Genomic DNA, 22063 nt, shown 5'->3' on the forward strand with positions numbered 1-22063 from the left:
TGTAAATGCTGCTACTATTGGGTAGAGTGCTCTGTGTATGTCTGTTAGATTTAGTTGGTTTATTGTGTTAAATCCTCTGTTTCCTTGCTTATCTTCTGTCTGGTCGTTCTGTCCATTATTGAGAGTGGGTTATCGAGGTCACCAGCTATAATTGTAGAACTGTCTGTTTCTCTGTTCAATTCTGTAAGTTTTTGCTTTCTATTTTTTGATAATTATTATTAGGTGCATAAATGTTTATAACTGTTATATCTTCTTCCTGTATTGAAACTTTCATTAAAATCTATTTTGTCTGATATCGTATAGCCACTCCTCTTTTGGTTACTACTTGCATGGAATATCTTTTTCCATACTTTCACTTTAAATCTATTTGTGGTTTTAGATCTAAAGTGAATCTCTTTTAGACAAAATATAGTTGAATCGTGTTTTTATTCACTCTGCCAATCTTTGTCTTGGTTGGAAAGTTTAATCCATTTAAATTTAATTACTGATAAGGAGGGACTTATTCTGTCATTGCTATTCATTTTCTATATGCCTTCTAGCTTTTTTGTCCCTTATTCCATGCATTGCTGTCTTTGGTGTTTAGTTTTTCACATGAACTGTTCCTTTCCATCTCCTTCTGTGTATATTCTATAGCTGTTTTCTTTGTGATTACCATGAGGATTACATTTAACAACCTAAAGTTACTTTGAATAATGATTTGAGTTTACATCAGCTTAACTTTAGTAACAAAAAAATCCCTGCTCCTTTACAGCTCCATCCCCACCCCTTTATACATCTTTGTACATTGTGTGCTCCCAAACATAAATAATTTTTTTAAATGCATTAGTTTCTTAAATTATGAAGAAAACAAAATGTGGAGTTACAAACCAAAGTTACAAGTAATACCGGCTTTTAGACTAGCTTGTCAGTTGGGCTTGACTAGGGCTGGGTTTTTGCCAAGCAAGTGTGAAAGAGGGGCAGGGGACTCACGGATGTCCCCGAAGGGAGCGATGATCGTCACGGCCCACAGAACCAGCGCTGGGATGGGGTGCTTGGCAAGAGTATGTGAGGAGGACAGGTTTTTAAAAATGACAGATTGCAGGCCTGAAAAATTTGCACAGTTGTTGCTGTGAGGGCACTAGAGCAAAGTGCTGGGGGGACAGAGTGGATCAGAGCAGAGAATCTGACGTCAAGATTACAGAGGTGGTGCAGTGATGGACGCCGCGTTGGCCTAGAAGAGCTGCAAGTGGCACAGAGGAATAGCCTCTGGAGAGGAAGCAGCTCAGAGAAGCGAGATGTGGGGTGTGGCTGGAGGGGATGGAGGGGCCCCTGATGAGTGAGGCGTTAATCATCAGTGAGTGAGCAGCTTGGAGGTCAATATACAAGTCCAAGCGTAGGCATAGAGAGTGTTACAGGTGAATGGCATGAGCGTCAAAGGAACTGATGTTTTTAAGGAGGCAAAGTGGTTTGAAGCAGGGAAATTGAGAATTGGGAATATGGATTGAGGGAGAATAAAACAGCTTCCTTGGGGGAGCGCGAGTGAATAGGGTCCTTGGGAGATAGCCATGCTTGGAGATGGCTGGGAAGCTGGGAGGAGAGGTTGAGGATTATCGGGGAGTTTGTTCCGTACTGGAAGCGAGGGAGGGGAGACCAGAACAGATTAGAGTGTGGCCAAGACAGTCCAGGCTGTGGGCACGGTGGAAACAGTCCTCTGTTTCTTTTTTTTTTAACATCTTTATTGGGGTCCTCTGTTACTTTTCTACCTTGAGGCTGGGGGACCTCAGGCCAGCACTCAACCTGTGTGTAGTTTTCTCATATGTTCAAATACAGGATACACTGGGTTGGCATAGGGTTGAGTAACCTGGAGGCTGTAGGGCACAGGACGCAGTGCGATCCATGAACGTGCCCTCAAAGTCCAGAGTTGGCCCCACCCCTTCTCCTGTTTCATCAGCCCTGGGGTGCCCTTTCCACAGCACTGGGCTCAGCAGGCTGCAGTGCACCCTTCGTGGGGCCCTCAGCAGAATCTCCCCAGGATTTGCGGGTATGACTTTTATGTACTGACCTTATGCCTAGGCTCTCATCATCCTGGTTAAAAATGTTAAGTACCTTGCTATAGGGTATGGATTTTTAAGCCAATGTAAATTTGGGGTAGGGAGCAGGGGACAGTGTAGTATTTCTTTCTCATCCTTTAGGTCACAGCTTACATGTCACACCTGCTAAGAGAACCCCTTGGTCTAGCCTCATGGTTCCCAAGGGGGGACCATTCCTCACTCCGGGACGTGTGGTCGAACCTGGAGGCATTTCTGGTTGTCGGTACGGAAAGGGTTCTAGGGGCATTTAGTGTTAGCAGCCAGGGCTGCTGACCATCTTACAGTGACAGGACAGTTCCCTTGACACAGAACTGTCCAGCCCCAAATGTCAGCAGAGCCGAGGGTGAGAAAGCCTGGCCTGGACTGTTCACAGGATCCTTTCTCCAAGCCCTGCTTATTCCTTCATGGTACTTACTGTGGTCTGTAATTATCCGGACGGCTGACTTTAAGAAGTGTGTGTGTGTATAGACAGACAGGTGGATGGAGAGATAGATAGGAAGAAATATACATGTAATTGTCCATCTGCCTTACTTGGAATGTGAGTCCAAAACGGCAGGGGTCCTTTCTGTCTTGGTCACTGCTGCATGCCCAGTGCCTCGCATGATGGTATATAGTAGGTGCCCAATAACTATCTGTTTCTGAGTGAATGAATAGGAGGGGCTTTTTTCTTCTGTAGAGAATTTTGATTCTGCATCTCCAATTAATACAGACCTGCCTAATAACTCAAAATAGGATTTTGCTCCACTTCAAATACAAGTGATGTTCGTCCAATCAGATCCTGTTGTTCAGGATAACACGTGCAATGGTGAAGGACCTTTCTGGAAGTTTTTATAACATGTATATTGGAAGTTCACCTAATCCCCAACTGCTGAAAAAAGAATGGACACAAAGAATCAGAGAGACCATAAACCGAGTATCTCATTTAGAAAATGTCACTGTTTTAATGTTGTCAGTTGTAAAGAGGTGTGTCTTAACCAGCTTGTAACAAAATTACCACAGCTTATTCCAAAAGAAAATTTTAATACAAGAGATTTTAGAAAATTAAACACATTTGTTTAAAAATTCTATCATGTAAACCTTAACAGAACAGGGTAGTTAAGATAATACTATGTGTTTCAGAGCGAATCTGCGGGCTTCTAGGCCTCACATCCAGACACTAGACTCTAGATTTGTCGCCTTGTTCCCTGCGACAGACGGCTCACTGGGACCCGATCGTGGGGTGACTCCGGCTGGGTCACCATGGCACGTGTAGTCGAAAGACTCCCTCCTCCAAGAAGTCAGCATCTGATGAGTTAAGCAAAGTGTTCTACCAAATGGCGATGCCAGGGATGGTGCCACTAAGGCTGCAGAGGCAGAGACATTCTTTCTAGGATGAATCCTAGATAATAAAAAATCCACCCCCCCTCACTCCTGGCTGTGCCTGTTCTCCAGCTCATCTCTGGAGGGGCTAGCAACTCTGGGTGCAAACGTGTGATCCCCCATTTTGTAACCTTCCATGTCCTCAGTCCCAGTTTTTGCAAGGGCGTCCCCTTGTATGGTCTCAGGTGATGGTGGAAAGAATTGTCGGAGGTGCATGGCTTCTTCCCTTGCGGTTCATGAAAGCAGGAGGCAGACCTGATGGGATTCGAGGGCAGACGGGGAGCCTGGGCGGGTCAGCTAGTGGTTTTCAGTGATGATGGCAAAACATTTATGTGCCGGTAAGAACTGAATCCCTGGACCTCGAAACACTCATGGGTCCAGCTTGTCCTTAGAGTGGGGTCGCTCATCCTTGCTATAGCCTCAACCATCTTTTAGAGAAACCAGATTTTTCTTTCCACTTCTCTTCCTAAACTGATTGGGTAGATAAGGAAACCCATTTAATGCGGTTATTAGGATTCAGAGATGAAAGTAAGGGCTCCTTAACAGACTTGAGAACTACCCATCCAGGCAATGGGCATGGCGGAAGGGAAGGTCAGAAATCCCGCCACGAACTGGGCAGGGGCGTTTCAGTCACTGTGGGATGAGCCGACAGCTGCTCTGCTCAGAGCACGGAGATCGGCAAGGCTCCACCCTCACTTCTATCGATCCAGTAGCCGAAGTTTTATTTTGGAAACGTAATCAAGACCACGTGTTAGGGAAACATGAAAAATGAATTTTTTGGCATGGGAATGTTAGATAAAATATACAGTGCTACAGTTGTGCAAAATTAGCACAGAAGCCAATCTGAACAGCAAACATTTAATGTTAGCTTTAATGAAACAATACACAATATTGTGAAAAATGATCGTTGCAAAAGGCCTTGCTCGTGAGCAGATGCCTGCGTGCCAGGAGCGCCCAGCCTGGGGGAAGGTCCAGTGTGGGTGGCAGTGTCCCGAGGGAAACACCGAGACAGGGTCAAGATAGTTATTGCCTTTGGGGTTGAAGCTCGAGCAGGGCGTGCTCCTTCTAGGGTGCCTCTTAGCCGATCTGAGGCTCCCAGGCAGGGTCCTCTCTGCAGGTCCTGGGGGATGCCCACGCAGCTTGAGGCTGAGAATCCAGCCTGTTCTTTACTGTCAGTGACACGCCAGGCGAGGTGCCCCCTTTGGGGGAGAGCACCTCCCATGAATGGGCGCTGGTACCAACTTCAGGCTGAGGGATGAAGGAAGGATGCCAGGCGTGACCGGTTAGGGGAGGTCTGCCGGGGCCCGAGGTCAGGGCCTGGCCTCCAGATGAGGGGGCCAGCTGGTGGCACCCCCTGTGAGGGTGAGCAGGCGGTGTGGGGGACCAAGGCCTGAAACCCTGTGACCTGGTCCTCCAGTGGGCAAACTGTGTCCTGAGGAAACAGGAGAAAAACAGGAGGGCAGGCCACTGGCTCGCCCGGGCCGCAGAGCCCTAGTTCAGGTGTTAGGAGTGCTTTGGATCAGCTGGGCTGGCGGGTGGGTCTTCATTCCTGTTTCCTGATTCTGAGCCCAGAACCTGGGGATTAATTCTTGGGCCTCCGGTGCCTGCTGCCTCTGGGCAGTAGCTGCATCTGTGTTATCAGTCCCAGGACAGACTTAAGCAGCTCTGATTGCCTCTGTTGTTTTAAAGGCACAGCACAGCCCGTAAAATCCAGCGGTTATCAAAGAACACAGCTCAGTAGGCCCCATGCTGTGTGACCAGACCTTGTCCACAAACACTGGTCCGCGTCCCTCCGCCTCACCCTTCACGCCCTTGCCAGGTCTCCCAAGATGGTACTGTCTCTACAGGTCAATCAGGTGATGCCTTTTGTAGCCAGGAAGCCCCTGGATGGGCCTGGTGTTAAAGGCGACCACCGTGGGGTTTAACAGCCTTTTCCAGGAAAGCCGCCGCCTCGCCCAGGGCCTGTGGAGAGAGGCTGGGCTGTTTCAAGCCAGGATTCCAGACCAGCTGCAGCAGGAGCTGGGAAAGCTTGCTTCTGGGCGAGGTTTCCACCAGCCTCGGACCGCCCTTCTGGGAGCTTTAGTTTTCTCTATTAAGGAGAGATGTCTCTACCCAGCCCTGCTTTTCCTGGGTCTCCTTTATCTGGGGGAAAAGGAGGGAGCAAACAAGATGGCAGAGGTGGACCCGGTTGATGCTGTGGCCCGTTCTGGCTGAAGCCGCCCCTGAGCAGACAGCCTGGCTTTGCAGAGGGGACCTGGAGGGGCCTCTCCCTCCCCGTACAGGTGGGGTACAAGAGGGTCAAGGCCGTCTTGAGAGACGGGCCCTTCAGTTCCTTTCAGAATGGGGGGTGGCTTCCTCTCTCAGACGCCGACTTTGGAGGCTCCCAACAATCTTCTAATTTGATCAAGGAGAGAGAAGCAACGCCGACTGCTCCTTTCTGAAAGGCTGTCTTTCCCCCCGATGGGTCCCAGGGCATTTCCCACCCTCTGAATTGGAGGTGGATTGATGGGCAGATGACGACACATCCTCAGGGGCTGGCATTTGTCCCGGATCTCGGCCTGCACCTCGGTGTTTTATTCCTTCTCTAGGAGCTGGGGAGTCTGCCCCTTCTAAGTCCATCCCACCACCCTGGAGAGCAGGGCAGGAGTATTCTGAGCAGCTGGATGGACTAATCACTGCAGAACATTCCATGTGATTCCAAAGTTAAGGCTTTGAGGAGGTGCTGTAATGTGCATGTCACATGCATGTCTGAGCTGAAATCAAAGCAACTGAAGATCAGGGTTTCTGCAGGATCACGAAAACGGAGGTACAGAGAGCAAGCAGCCTGGAGGGTCCCCATGGGGCCCCCAGGAACATGCTTTTTACAATCCACATTTTGGGAGAACACGGCAAGTTTTCCATGAATAATTAAGCTTTAAAAAATGGGGAGGCAGGGCTTCCCTGGTGGCGCAGTGGTTGAGAGTCCGCCTGCTGATGCAGGGGACACGGGTTCGTGCCCCAGTCCGGGAAGATCCCACATGCCGCGGAGCGGCTGGGCCCGTGAGCCGTGGCCGCTGAGCCTGTGTGTCCGGAGCCTGTGCTCCGCAGCGGGAGAGGCTACAACAGTGAGAGGCCCGCGTACAGAAAAAAAAAAAAATGGGGAGGCAGAGTTTCTCCTTTTTAAATGCGGGTTGCGAGTGCATTTGTATCTCCCAGCTCAGCATCTGTCCGCCGTAGCTATTGGATGCCTTTTTTTTTTTGTTTTTGGCTCTTTTTTTTAAACTCCGTGCACAGAATGTCAAAGCTGGCTCCTGGTGGGGTGGCTGGAGAAGGCGAGACCAGACTCGCACTCAGATGTGTTTCGGGTCAGGCGCCAGAAAAGGCTGGCTGATCAGAACCCTTGGCCCTGGGGGGTGTCGGGGCAGCGGTTCCATTCTGGGTCTAGTACAACCGGAGAGGAGACACCTTGGGAACAGATCCGGCTGTGCAGCCTGTCAGCTGGCGTCAAACTGACTGCTGTGGAGGGATCCAAATGCGGGGGGCTGGGGTCTGGGGCAGCTGGAGCTTCCAGACAGTCCTGGAGGATCTGGTCGAGGAGGGCTCTGTGTTGAAGGCAGCGCTGTGGGACTCGGGATTCCAACAAAGTGCACGTGCAGTGGCTCCGTCGGCACACACGCGGAAGGGAGAAACCACGTTGCCTTTCTAGGACACAGGGTCCCTCGGGTCCTCTGACCCCCACGAGCTGACAGCAGGGCCCCCAGACACTCCCCACTCCATCTGCGGAGAACAGCCGGCTTGTTTCGCTCACCTGGACCTGGCTCACCTGGCAGAATGTTCCCTCAGAAGTCACTCGGGCCTCCTCCGAGCCTCTGGAGGGCTGTGCGTAGATGATCTCAGCTCTGCTTAACGGCTCTGATGAGTTTCCTTTTGGCTGATGGGAGGAACACGCAACACAAACCTTCCAGGCCATTCCTTCCTGAGTTTTCCGCTATCTAGGAAAGGCTCAGTGATTACCCACACCGCTCACCCAGTTGTAAGCTGACGAGTGGTCAGCCTTCTACCGACCACCTTTCACACACATTTATACCGGCCATTGTCCCCAGAAAACGCCTCTCTTTGTATCAGCAGCTGAGGATGGCTCTTGCCCAGGGTGGGAGAGAGTGCCGTGATTCTGGATGTTAAAGCTGGCTAAATGGCTCTGGTCCCATGGGGCGAGCTGCCAGGGGGGCCCCCGCTCTGAATGGGAGGGGCAGAGGGATTGGTCTCGGGCACACAGGGCCCTGCTCCCGCTGAGAACATGCTGGCTGACAGAGGCTGTGTTGCACACCCTCGTCTTTAGGGGATGATCATGATCTGTGCAGAGTGGACACTTGTGTCCAAGTTCACAGAGAGCCACGCTGAGCGCCTGGGAGCCCCGGGGCCAGGTCTGAAAGCCCGAGGTCCACAGAACCTTCTGGAATGCTTCCCGGAGCTGAGTCTCTAACAGCCTGAGGGCTCTCCTCTAGGCTTTCGAGGCCAAGGCCACCGACTCCTGGATAGCCCAGAGCTCTCCAATACAGGTCACTGGGTTGCTGCTGCTGGCTGGCCTGACCAGGTGCACATGGGCCTAGGGGACCTCAGGTTTCCTAAAGGGGCTGGTCCTTCCAGAACCAACCATAAGGAGGTAGGGAAGTTCTCCAAGAACCACAGTTCCACATCCCTCTAATGGCTCCTTCACACGAAGGCCACGGGACTGTCTCCCTGGAGCACGGTGGCAAGAACTAGGGTGTCTACTGACCACTGGTGGGGAGTGCATAGTAAGGAACTAGCCTCCACCCAAACCCTTCACGTCCATAGGTTGTAGCAGGCAATTACGTTAAACAGGGGAAAAAAACCCCAAATCAGTCATTCGAATTCCCACGTGGGCAAGAGTTAAGAGGGAGTTTCTCAATGAACCTTCTGACCAACTGAGACATCAGACTCGTGCATCTCAACCAGGGGGCTCCGAGCCCGATCCAGCGCCCACCCTCCTGCTGGCCCCTGAGCTGGAGGGAGGGGAACAGCTGGCCCTCATGGCCCAGGGCAGGGCCCGGGGAGAGCAGGGCCCACATGTCTGCGTCTGTCCAGCGAGGAGCTGCCCTGCTCTCACATGGCCCAGTTTAATCAGGGTGTCACGGGACCGGCGGGGAAGGTGTGCTCTCTGGGGTTCACCGGGGGGACAGGGTTGTCCCTCCGAGGTGGAAGGGGCCAGCTGCCGTGGCCTGGGTGGAGGCAGCTGGCGCAGCACGTAGGGCCCGAGTCTGGGTGGCCATCGAGGTCAGAGGTCGCCGCTCTGGGGCTCCACGTTGCGTGTCTCCCTGGGGTGACCTCGGGACAGCTTGGGGAAGCGGGAAGCCACTTTGGGCCGGCTGTTCTTGGTCAGCGGTTCTCCGGGAGGGGTGACGTCACTGTAAGACAGAGCGGGGAGAATCAGGTTAAGTCAGGGTTCCAAGTGCAAATAGCTACAGGCAGGGCGGCTGGGGGTGGGGTGGACGGTGGGAGTGGCCTCCGGGGCATGGCTGCTGCCTGGCTGGGTGGCAAGAGCGGCGTGGAGAAATGGGGAGGGGCGTCCACGTTGTCGTGTGAACTTCCTGTCCGTCAACAGCGCCCAGCACAGCTCTGGGGCCGCAGCTCTGGACCCGCTTTTAAGTCAACGAAAGACGGTTCTGGCCCCGGCTGTCTTCTCACTGTCTTCATTGATCTTCCAGCAAAGGCACATTTCAAAGTCCAAGAAAGAAAATGCTTGGGAGAACACTGCACTTAAAGTCATAAAAGATGCACAAACACAGGAGAGGGAATTATGTCTGCCAGGGTCCAATTGTAAGGGCGTTTACAACAGCAGTATGTAAAAGAGTCAAAAATACGGAACAACTTGTGCGTCCAACGCAAGCATCACCGATACTGGATATACTGGTGAAAAAACACCTGTAACCGCGAGACAGCAGCAGCCAGTACGCACAGGGGCACGGGAGTGCGTTTATGAGCCCGTGAGGACGTGTGATTCCAACACAGGTTAAAGCACAGTAGGGAGGCTGTAACCCCGCCGTGTACAGAACACACCTGCAGGGTACGTTTGTTTACTCCGTGAATCCTGGCGCACCCATGTGGGCCGAGCACTGCGCAGGGTACTGGGATAAATGGTGAACAAAACGGGTTCTCCCAGGACCCGTGGAGCTCATAGTCGGAAGGAGGGTTAAAAACATCACACGTTCAAAGACTTAGGTTACAAATGCCACCAGAGCCTCCCTGAGCAGGGAGCCTGGGGCATGGCAGGAAGTGCCCGAGAGTGGGCGTAGGGGGCCAGCCTGGGTGAAGCTTGGGGCCAGGAGGCTCTGGGCACCTGGAGCACGGGGGGAGGCAGGGAGGGAGCAGCTGGAGGGTGAAGGGCATCTGCTGGAGGGCTCTCGGTGGCGGGGGCTCCATGATCTGGTTGCACTTGTAAGTCCCGATGCCAAGGCTGCTGCTCCAGGCACGTGCAGAAGCCTGGGTTGGGGCTGTGAGTGCAGAGGTGGTGGACTTTGTCTTACTTCCCACAGCTGCTGTAACACATTACCACACACTCGGTGGCTCAAAACAACATGCTGTGCTGCCTTACAGTTCTGGAGGCCAGAAGTCCCAAATGGTCTTATGAGGCTACATTCAAGGTGTACCTCCTGGACGCTCTAAGGGAGAATCCTTCCTGGCCCTTCCCAGCCCCTGCAGGCCACCTGCTTGCCTCGGCTCGTGGCCTCTGCCTCCATCTTCAAAGCCAACAGGGCAGCATCTTCAACTCTCTTTCCCTCTGACCCTCCTGCCTCCTTCTTATAAAGACCTTTGTGATCACATCGGACCCACCTGGATATCTCCCCTCTGCCCCAATCCTTAAATCTACTGAGTCCCCTTTGCCATGTAAGGGGACACATTTATAGGTTCCAGGGGTTAGGGTGCAGAATTTGGGGGGGGTGTCATTTTGTCTACCACAGACTGAAATTTGAATAGAAAGTAGAATCAACACGACTTGGTAATGGAATAATAACTGCCTCTAAATGGTGAGATCACAGCTGACAGAAAATATAAAAGAGAAATAAGAGAAAACGTTGATTATATCTCACTGATACAAAATGCTTTTAAAAAACAAAGGTTAAAGTGCTTTTAAAAAACAAAGGTTAAAGGTTGTTCGCACATCCCGACTGTCTCTGTAGCATCAGGCTCTGTGCCAAGGGCTTTCCGGGCGCAAGTCCTAGAGGACTCTGCAAGGGAAGACAGAGCCCAGCTAGAGCTGAGCCCCGAGGCTCAGGGAGGACACAGCCACCAGCTAGTAAGTGGCAGATCCAGGATCACCACCAGCTGTCTCCAGGCCCAGTCCAGATAAGCAAAGGAATGGATCATATCCAAAGAGGAATGGTCCCCGCAGAGGGCCCTGAAATGGCCACTTCACGCCTTTTCAGGGACCCAGACACTGTGCTCAGTGAGATGTCCCTCATTTCCCATTTGGGACGACATCTCAGTAAGGTAATAAAGTGAAAAATCCTTCTAATTACCACCTTCTCCCATGGGAGCCAGGGTGTGCTTATCTTCTGTACATGGAGGAAAGAGAAGCATCTGACCTTGTCCTCTGGGTACATCCTTCAGAACAACACTGGCCATGGGCCCAAAGCCGCCACGGCCCTCTCTTCTTCCCAAACACATTACCAAAAGCCTCTCTATCCCCGAACACCGCTTAGAGGATGGGCAGACGATGCTGGAAGGAATCTTTGCCCCCCTGTGAGGGGCTGTTGATTACAAGTGTGCAGGTGGGCTCAGGTGTAAAGGTCATTGTAAACCGCTGGCCTCCCCTCACACTGTCCGGGGTCAGGGGTCCAGCCAGTTGCCCCTGTGCCCGTGGCTGCTGTCATCACTGGGCATGATGTGTGAGGCCAGGAGGACCTCTGCCCACAGTGACCAGAGCCCGTGGTCCCCAGAGCTGGCTCCTGGGAGGGCCCGGGAGAGGCGGGAGGCTGGCTGGCGCGAGGGGACAGTTACGAGACAGCGGGGCCAGGATCCTGGCATTTTATTTCGTTTCACCAAAGGCACCTGTGTGGGTAGCAGCGCAGCAGGTGAGGGCGGGGCCTCTGAGCCAGGACACCCTCGGGTCCCCCGCCAACGGGCTCTGCTCGCTGCCCTTGAGCCTCGTGCCCTGGGCTGCCTGCCACACGGGGATGATGATCGCTTGGCCCTCACAGCGCTGTGGCAACGGCGGGAGAGTTCACCCCACGTGGAGCCACTAACCAGCTGCGTTTCCTTAGGCAAGTGTCTTGCTGGCTTTGAGCCAAGGCTTCTAGGGTAGAATAAGTATCCAAAAGAACAGAAATCAGGATCTGGAAGAAGTCTCTCTGCACCCCCACGTTCACCGCAGCACTCTTCACAACAGGGAAGATGTGCAAATAACCTAATCTCCGTGAATGGATAAAAAATGTGGTCCATCCATACAATGGAATATTCAAGCCTTAAAAAAAAGAGGAGATTCTGACATATGTGAAAACATGGATGAATGCTGAGGACGCTACGCTAGGTGAAATAAGCCAGTTACAAGGACAGCTACTGTATGATTCCACTTATATGAGGCATCTGAAAGAGTCAAACTTGGAGAACCAAAGCCTGGAATGGTGGTTAGTAGAGGCAGGGGGAGGGGCAAGTAGGGAGTTACTAACTGACAGGCATAATGTTGCAGTTGAGTAAGATGAATAAGTTCTAAACTCAAAATGGATTAAGGACCTAAATGTAAGACTGGATACTATAAACCTCCTAGAGGAAAACATAGGCAGAACAGTCTTTGACATAAATCGCAGCAGTATCTTTTGGGATCCACCTCCTAGAATAATCAAAATAAAAACAAACAACTGGGACCTAATTAAACTTCAAAGCTTTTGCACAGCAAAGGAAACCATAAACAAAATGAAAAGACAACCCACAGAATGGGAGGAAATATCTACAAAATGAAGCAACCAACAAAGGATTAATCTCCAAAATTTACAAACAGCTAGCTCATGCAACTCTGTCAAAAAACAAAAACCCAATCAAAAAATGGGCAGAAGACCTAAACAGACATTTCTCCAAAGATATACAGATGGCCAAAAAGCACATGAAAAGAGGCTCAGCAATGCTAATGATTAGAGAAATGCAATTCAAAACTACAATGAGGTATCACCTCGCACTGGTCAGAACGGCCATCACCAAAAAGCCTACAAACGATAAATGCTGGAGACCCTCCTACACTGTTGGTGGGAATGTAAACTGGTACAACCACAATGGAGGACAGTATGGATGTTCCTTAAAAAACTAAAAACAGAACTACCATATGATCCAGCAATCCCACTCCTGGGCATATATCCAGAGAAAGCCATAATTCAAAAAGACACACGCACCCCAATGTTCACTGCAGCACTATTTACAATAGCCAAGACATGGAAGCAACCTAAATGTCCATCGACAGAGGAATGTTTAAAGAAGATGTGGTATATATACACAATGGAATATTAGCCATAGAAAAGAACGAAATAATGCCATTTGCAGCAACATGGATGGACCTAGAGATTATCATACTAAGTGAAGTAAGACAGAGAAAGACAAATATCATATGATATCACTTATATGTGGAATCTAAAAGAAATGATACAAATGAACTTATTTACAACAGAAACAGACTCACAGACTTGGAAAACAAACTTTGGTTACCAAAGGGGAAATGTTGGGGGGAGGGATAAATTAGGAGGTTGGGATTAGCAGATACACACGACTATTGGGTTGGCCAAAAGGTTCCTTCGGTTTTTTTCCGTAAGATGGCTCTAGTAGCACTTAGTTGTCTTTAACTTCATTCAAAACAGTTTTGTTAGATTGTGTGTGACAGCTGTCATATCAGCGTGCACTTAAAAATGAACACTTATCAAAATAGGTGAATTTTTGTGTAGCCATTTTAATATTGAAGGTGGAAGAAAAGAACATTTTCAGCATATTATGCTTTATCTCAAGAAAGGTTAAAACGCAACTGAAGTGCAAAAATAGATCTGTGCAGTGTATGGAGAAGGTGCTGTGACTGATGAAACATGTCAAAAGTGGGTTGCGAAGTTTTGTGCTGGAGATTTCTCACTGGATGATGCGCCACGGTTGGGTAGACCAGTTGAAGTTGATAGTGATCACATCAAGACACTAATTGAGAACAATCAACGTTATACCACGCAAGAGATGGCCAACATACTCAAAATACCCAAATCAAGCGTTGAAAATCATCTGCACCAGCTTGGTTATGTTAATCGCTTTGATGTTTGGGTTCCACGTAAGTTCAGTGAAAAAAAACCTTCTTGACATATTTCCACAAGCAATTCTCTACTGAAACGTAAAGACGTTCCATTTTTAAAACAAATTGTGACAGGCGATGAAAAGTGGATACTGTACAATAATGTGGAACGGAAGAGATCGTGGGGCAAGTGAAATGAACCACCACCAACCACACCAAAGGCCGATCTTCATCCAAAGAAGGTGATGCTATGTATATGGTAGGATTAGAAGGGAGTCCTCTATTGTGACCTCCCTTCAGAAAACCAAACGATTAATTCCAACAAGTACTGCTCCCAATTAAACCAACTGAAAGCAGCACTCGACGAAAGGCATCCAGAATTAGTCAACAGAAAACGCATAATCTTCCATCAGGATAACGCAAGACCGCATGTTTCTTTGATGACCAGGCAAAAAACTGTTACAGCTTGGCTGGGAAGTTCTGATTCATCTGCCGTATTCACCAGACATTGCACCGTCGAATTTCCATTTATTTCCACCTTTCCAAAATTCTCTTAATGGAAAAAAATTCAATTTCCTGGAAGACTGTAAAAGGCACCTGGCACAGTTCTTTGCTCAAAAAGATAAAGAGTTTTGGGAAGATGGAATTATGAAGTTGCCTGAAAAACGGCAGATAGTAGTAGAACAAAAGGGTGAATACGTTGCTCAATAAAGTTCTTGGTGAAAATGAAAAATGTCTTATTTTTACTAAAAAACCGAAGGTACTTTTTGGCCAACCCAATATATATAAAATAATCAACGAGGACCTACTGTATAGCATAGGGAACTATCCTCGATATTTTGTAATAAGGGAAAAGAATCTGAAAAAGAATGGCTATATGTATAACTGAATCACTTTGCTGTACACCTGAAACTAACACAACATTGTAAATCAACTGTACTCCAATATAAAATTTAAATTTAAAAGAGAGAGGAATAAGCTCTAGAGACCTGCTGTACAGCACTGTACCTACAGTCAACAGTCCTGTATTGTACACTTAAAATTTGTGAAGGCGGAAGGTCTCAGGTTAAATCCTCTTGCCACAAAAACAACAACAAAAAATAAGTCTAGTATCGGCAATTTCACATGGTTTGACAGTAGTATCTGAAGGCATGGGATTGTTGGTAAGTATAAACTGGGAGGTGACAGGGGTCCGGGGTGGATGGAGAAAAGGATGGCGGCCTGCTCTGAATGGGAAAGAGAGCTGGGATTCTCCCCGGTCCCTTCCCTCTAGGAGAGAGCCAGGGCCAAGGCCACATGCACCCCAGGACTGAGGTCCATCAGCAGAGCCCAGGGCTGTGCACATGCAGCTCCAGGGAAGCAGGAAGGTCTCACAGTTGCAAGGAGAGCCTTAAATAAGGACCACTGATTTTTTTTACACCAAAGCTCACTGCAGCTGCCACCGCGCATGCCATCACATTTCTGTGTCCTCAGGCTGAAATTCTCATTGCTCACAGCCTTTGTTGGCCTCGTGCACTAGTGAGATTTAAAGGAGAATAGTGCCGTTTCTTACCCAGCCCCATTGATAGGAATCAGGCCACGGAGAAGCTCTTCTTTCCTCCGGCCTGTGTTTTTATAATAAAGCAGGCTGGTGGCTCTGGATCTGGGCAGGAGCAGAACCACTGAGCAAGGTAAAATTACGTTCCTGATCCACCCGATTCTGTTTTAATGCAGGAGGTATGTCTACCCCAGTTTTGCAGACAAGAAAAGGGAAGTGTGGAGAGCAAGAAAGGCCCCACTTCCACCATAAAAATAGACTTCCAGAGGCCGTGTGGAGTAATAGAAGCTCCATATTCAAAGTCAGAAAACCTGTGTGCCTTCAGTTAGACACCTTAGGACCTTTGAGGAAGATCTGTAACCTCCCCAAGACTCAGTTTTCTGATCTGTGAAATGGGCATAATGTCGGTCCTTTCTACTGCTCATGTATCATTCAACACATATTTATTGAGTCTGTTACAAATAGGAATAGAGTTGGCTCTTTCAAGGCCCCTAGATCACGGAAATAACAGAGGCACAGGCAGAGTCTGGCCACCAAAATCTTAAGAACTTTGATGGCCGAGGCATCAATATATCAAGGGAAGTGGATAGAGGCTTTTACAAAGATTTTAAAAACTACAGAAATATACCTCAAGACCTCCCGTTCCTTTCCGCAGCATAACTCAAGTCTTCCATCTGTCTGACCTGGGGGCAGGAGGCTGGAAGGCAGAGGAAGGAACCTTCTCTGAAGAGACCATACTAGGCTTTCTGGAACAGGTGCCCTAAAAGTCTATAGAGATGGAAGAGAGACGGGTATTTGGCAGGGATGTTTGGAGCCCCTCCTCCTGTCAGGTCTTCCGTTCCTCAGACACATTCAGAAACACTCTCTCCCCACTGCTGGCTACCATCAAGGTGCCAGGGGAGTCCGTGTCTGTGGAGGTGGCCCCTGCCAGGAGCCTCGGGGGGACAGTTCCTTTATTAATAAGCCTCTGGGGCACGCTGCCATGGCGTCTCCGTCCCCAGCACACCAGTGAAATTGATCCGCGGGTCTCAACCACTCCTCAGTGAAAATGACCATGAGGAGAGATGTGCTGTTCATTTCACTTGTAAAGTGGCTTTCAAGGGCCGGTCAATATTCCATTTGCTGGGAGCTGCCTTCTGCAGCTGGGAGGGTGGCTTTGCAGGGGCCACGCCTGCTGCTGGGCTGGACCCTGGAACACAGCTGGGACTGAGCGGCCTTCTATAGAAGATGTGGCTGCCATCCTCCTGTACCCGGCTCCCTGACAAAGCCTGTGTTTGCAGGAGTTGGGAGAACTGCCTCCGGGATGTGCACACCCTGCATCTCGTGCCCTCCGGTCTGTGGGATGGGAGGGGAGGCCTTGCCCTTCCCCCCCCATCAGTCAAGGTGCGCCAGGCTAGTCAGCCTTTGACTTGGCTCGTAGGCACATCTTCAGGCTCAGGACCACACGATGGGGACCCACCTCTACCCACGCACTCCGTCACTCTGCTAACATCCACGAAGATTTCTCTCTGTGAGCTGTACCCTGTGGATTTGAGGAAGGAGGCCTCTGTGGCATTTCCTGTTTCCTGTCCCTCAGTTTGACCTGGGTCTAAAGAGTGTCACCATCTGGATGTGACCCAGAAATGGCCGTGGCAGTACCAAGGGTTCCCTGAAGGCAGGACTTGGTCTGGTTCTTCTTTGGGTCCTCACAGTTCCTGACCCCAATAAAGCACTTGGTGATTTAACCCTTTTGGATAGATTAAAGGGGACCACTGCTTGTCAGGTCCTGGGCTAAAAATTACACCAATTCTCATGTAATGTGCACGCCAGTCTGGTTTCACAGCTGGGGACATCAAAGCGCAGAAGCCACTTGTCCAGGGTCCCCTGAGCAAGTGAGGAGCAGAAGCTGGTCTTGAACATGCAGTCTGTCCCCAGAGTCCACAACTAGATGACACAAGAGACCACGCAGTCAGGCTGGGGCCGCTGGTACTCATCTGAGAGGCTGTGCCTTCAGCACAGACCGTCTGACCTTTGGAAACAATTGGAACTACGGAGGGCGCATCTGTCCCCAGGTGACCACAAACCCCATTTCAGTAAATCCCGTTTTATATGCTCAAGATCCTTCGCACGTGCTTTCAATAGTGCTCTGATGTAACTGCTGCTCTCTGCTGACGGATTTTTAATATTTTAGCTTTAAATTTTTCTACTCCAAGCTCTGGCCTGGTAGTTGAATACGCACAAGTTAAATGATGGTAAACAGGGAAGCAGAGGATGTAGAGAACCCTCTCATCATTAACAGACGTTAAAGAGTAGTGACACAGGCTCATGGTAGGTGAGGAAATGGAACCAATACACGCAGGTGTGAAGAAGGGAACAGAACTAGCCTGTAATCCTGCCCTCCGCGGACGACCGCTGTTAGTGCAGGAGTGTAGATTTTTCAGGTCATTTTCTATGTGCATTTCTTACAGTGGATCTTTCAATATGAAAATGGTTACTTCCTAAATAAACCTGCTTTGAAATCTGATGTTCTTTTAAATCAAGGCATTCTGTTCATGGAATGCCACAGATGTTGGTGATGTGGCCTGGAAAACAGTGGTGACAGTGACGATGTGTAATTATAACAGGTCCGTTCACTGCGGGCTGCATCTGAAGGTACCGCTTCTAAAGATCTCCTGACGGGGCCGGGAGCCATAGGACAGAGATGAGCCCCAGAGACAGGGAGCCTTGTGGGCTGGTGTAGCCCCTCTGGGAGAAGGAGCCTGAGGACAGACCCGAGACGGGGCAGGGGCAGCGCAGCAGGGGTGGGATGATGATCCAAAGGTGTTGCAGAGAGAGCATGCCGAGGGCTCCATGACCGATCAGAGGGGGGAAGCGAGAGCAGGTTTCATTTGTGTTTGGAACCTGGATTACAGGGAGTGGCCGAGCTTGTGGGGGAAGGTACAGAAAGTGACAGGTGGATGGGGGCATGTGTATCTCTGGGATAAATTATGCTATTTAAAAAAGTAAAGATACGTTTTACCTTTTTGCCAGGAAGATCGCACAAGTCCATACAAACACTGCACTGCCTGCCTGTGAGCCCAGACACATCAGCTTTCATTACTTCATGGCTACAAACCATGAAAGATGAGATTCTGATCGTTACAGATGGCCGTGATGCTAACGGGGCTGCACCGGGTGCCTGGCCGGGAGCCTCTTCAGTTACAGCTCCTTGTTCCCCGGAGTGGGGCTTCCGGGGCTCCTGAGCTGACTCGGCTGACATTTCAGGAGGTCTGTACATCATGTCCTAGGTTGGGGACCAGCACCTGAAAGGCTCTTCTGCAAAGGGGCTGGATCGTTCTCCTGCTCACTCCCCCTAGTACCTCCTCTGCCAGGCCCTCCTCAACACCCCCTCTCTGAATCCTGCCGCTGACCCCTTCTCAGTCCCCTTCGCACAGGTCAGCCCTCATCACATCTCCATGCTAATCACTGCCCGCCCCCTCGCGTTGCTCTCCCCGGTCACAAAGCCTGGCCAAGCCCTGCCCTGGTTAAGACGAGCAGCAGACCAGAGAGGAAAAGCCCACGACGGGGCTGGCTGGCCGGCTGCATATTTGGTTCACGGCTAACCCTGCAGGCCCCAACCATCCTGCCCCAGTTCCCCACCTGGCCCCTCCCTCTCTCGCTGAAGTGACTATTTTATTCCTTCCCTCTTCTCAGACCATCTCCATCCTGGACGCTCTGCCTGGCAGGGCACCCAGAAAGCAGCCGGGGGGCTCCTCTCCTCCCTGTGACACAGGATCACCTATCCCTGCTCCTACTTAAGGCCAAGCCCTCCATGGGGCCCAGGGGCAGTTCCCTCAGGACTTTCTCAAGGACTTGGCCCTGCCCTGTCCTGCCCCCTCCTGCACCGTCCCTTCAAATGTCACCATGTCCTGGTATCTCTCAGCTTAAAGCCCTCCTTGGCCTCGAGCCCCTCTGGCTACCTCCACATTGTCAAAGCCAGCGGTCACCCTGACCCCCCAGCAGCATCTCCATCCTCTTCTGATGCTCCTCCGGACTCTGCTGCTTGGCCACTAAACTGTGGAGGGTCCCAAGGCCTCGCTTCTCTCCTCGTCTCTGTCTACAGTGCCTAGGTGGGATCTCGTCCAGACCCACGGCATCACATACGTCTGAATGCCAAGGATTCCCATATTTACGCTTCAGCCCCGACTGCCCGCAAGCTCCAGAGTCAATGGACCCCTTGGACTTTCTGGCATTTCCACTTGGATGTTTGACAGGCATTCCTACCTTGAATGTGGCCAAAATGGGAATTCTGATTTCCCTGTCCAACTTCTGTTCCTTCTCTGGTCTTCACTTTTGTAAATGGTGCAATTCCCTACCCCACTGCTCAAACCAGGACCGAACACATCACCCTGGTTTCTCCCTTTCCCTTACATTCCACACCTAATCCATCCATGTACCCTTTGGGTTCTACCTGTAGACATGTGCTCGATACTCCACTTCTCTCCACTCCACTGTGACCGTCCTAGGTCTGGCCACCATCACCTCTTGCCTGGACTCTCGTGACACATTCCCATGTGTTCTCCCTGCTTCCACTTGATTCCTCTGCAACTCGTCAAAGTTATCCCATTATTTCCCCACCTCCATGGCTTCCCTCTGCATTCAGTCAAATCCTTACCAGGGCTACACCTCACCCTCACCTCCTCCAGCTGTACTGAGACCGCCTGGATTGCTCGCAAGTCCTCCTTCAAGTCTCACTCAAGTCACCACCAGTCATGCGTCACTGTTTTAGTTTCTTTACAGTACCTGTCACTCTCTGAAGTGTCATCTTTACCAACCTAACCCCAGTGCCTAGAATTGGGCCTGGTCCACTTAACCTTTTGGGTGAGGTCAAAGTGGCCTGCCAACGCCAAGCTCATCCCCACCAGACCTTGTCCTCACCCAACTCCGAGGAGGAGGCCTCAGAATCAGGAAGCCCCAGGTTGATACCTGACTCTATAAAGTACCAGCATGTGACTGTGAGAAAGCCGTTGAATGCCTCTGTGATTCAATTCGAAAAAACAGGAGTAATAGTCCATATTCACTTCTCTCATAGAAAGTGGAGGTAATATTACTTTTATGACATTGGCAATAAGAAAAATAACTGCGTCCAAAGCATCACCCAGGCTCGTCCCATCAGGCAAAAGCTACAGTGGTTATGACAGTAGGGGTGCAAAGAGAACATTAAAGTGATTCCATCCTAATACCATCTGCAGAAATACGTTAAGGAAAAGACTGCGAAATGTGACTCCCTTACATGACAGACAGACTGGGAGGGGCGGGGAATGAAATGTCCAGCGTGTGTGCAGGGCTCCTACAAACGCACGAGAAAGCGGCTACGGCCCAACAGCACACAGGGAAGGGATACAGTGAGCACGTGACAGAAGAAACAGAAACAGGTTTTAGGTTTCTCAGTAATTCTGCTATTTGTGCAAGCCACACTGTGTGCCACGTAGCAGACAGAGCCCCTGCTCTTGGGGAGGTGGCCTCGTGACCCCAGGCGCCGTCTTCTCTCGCCTGAATCCCCCTACCTGCCCTCCCGTGTCCAGCCTGCTGCTACCGTCCTCAAGCGCTGAGCAACCCAGCTAACAAAACAAGCCCGACTGTGGCACTCTTTCGCTCCAAAATCTCCAGGCTTTCACCTACCGCCGAGTAAAATGGTTACAGTGCTGTCCCGGGCCATGCCCGACTGGGCGTCCCCTTCCTCACTCCATTCCCTGCCTTGGGCTCCGCAGCGGGGGCTGGGCGAACGCCTGTCCCGGGGCCTTTGCAGTTACTGTCTCTTCACCCCAAAGCCGGCAGGGATCTCCTGCCGGGTTCTCGCCCTCCTCCTCCAGGTCTTCCCTCTTCTGGGACGCGCTCGGTGCTGCCTTCCTTGCCACCGCCCACCTCCCACCTCTCCCCCGCTACTCTGCACTGTCACTTGGCGTGTTATGTTGATGTGGGTCTGGTTCGTGGCTGTAACCCAGCATGTAGAGACAATGACACAGTAGTGCTCAAGGATGATTTGTGGAATGAACGAGTCCTAGAGAAGGACCCAACACACCCAGAGAGAGTCCCGCTCATTAGTCATCAGGAGAATGCGAACCGGCCAAAGGGGAGAGAGCCATGACCAAGCCTTGCTGGGGACGCTGGGAAGCGGGTGGTCATGCAGTTGCAAACGTACAAACAGGTGAAAGCTTTTAGGAAAGCTGAGGGAGCTGTGTGTGCATGCGTGTACGTGTTTACACACACAAATATACACGTGCAAACCCTCTAAGGAACACTACTTCTAGGCGTCTCCTACGGACACACTTGTGTGTGCAAGGGTGTTCAAGACAGCGTGGTTTCTAACGAGGAAGCGTGGAAATAACCTGCCTGCCCGGAGGCAGGAGACGCAGTAAATGCACGACGGCACATGGGTAAATAGCAACGCTGCCATCACAGAGGACGCAACACACCAACGCGCCCGGACAAGAAAACATCTTCAAGGTACAATTACGTGAAAACAGGTTTCAGAACAAGACAGTGTAGGATAGGATCCTATTTTTATTTTTAAAAAACCTCAAAATGCATGTGCACATAAACATGCGTCTAAATGCAGAGACCAGAAGGATGGGGGTGAAAGGCCATACTTGTGTTTTTCCTGTATATTCACTTTGTTTAAACTTTTTCAACTAGAATACATTACTCATTTAATAAAAACATAATAGGGGACTTCCCTGGTGGTGCAGGGGTTAAGAATCCTCCTGCCAATGAGGGGGCACGGGTTCAAACCCTGATCTGGGAAGATCCCACATGCCATGAAGCACCTAAGCCTGTGTGCCACGACTAGTGAGCCTGCGCTCTGGAGCCCGCGAGCCACAACTACTGAAG

General features: G+C 50.5%; 1 protein-coding gene across 5 annotated transcripts in view; it reads right to left on the reverse strand.

Moving 5' to 3' along the window:
- Window positions 1–2985: 2985 nt before the first annotated feature.
- Window positions 2986–22063, reverse strand: part of SNX29 (sorting nexin 29) — a 550741-nt gene continuing 531663 nt past the window's right edge. For all 5 annotated transcript variants that reach the window (XM_019928689.3, XM_073792297.1, XM_073792298.1 and 2 more), the window contains one exon: window positions 2986–8833. In XM_019928689.3, coding sequence (XP_019784248.1) covers window positions 8704–8833 — 130 coding nt within the window. In that variant the 3' untranslated portion in view covers window positions 2986–8703. The remainder of the gene's footprint in view (window positions 8834–22063) is intronic.

This window comes from Tursiops truncatus, chromosome 15 (genome assembly GCF_011762595.2).
Source record: "Tursiops truncatus isolate mTurTru1 chromosome 15, mTurTru1.mat.Y, whole genome shotgun sequence".
Taxonomy (NCBI): domain Eukaryota; kingdom Metazoa; phylum Chordata; class Mammalia; order Artiodactyla; family Delphinidae; genus Tursiops; species Tursiops truncatus.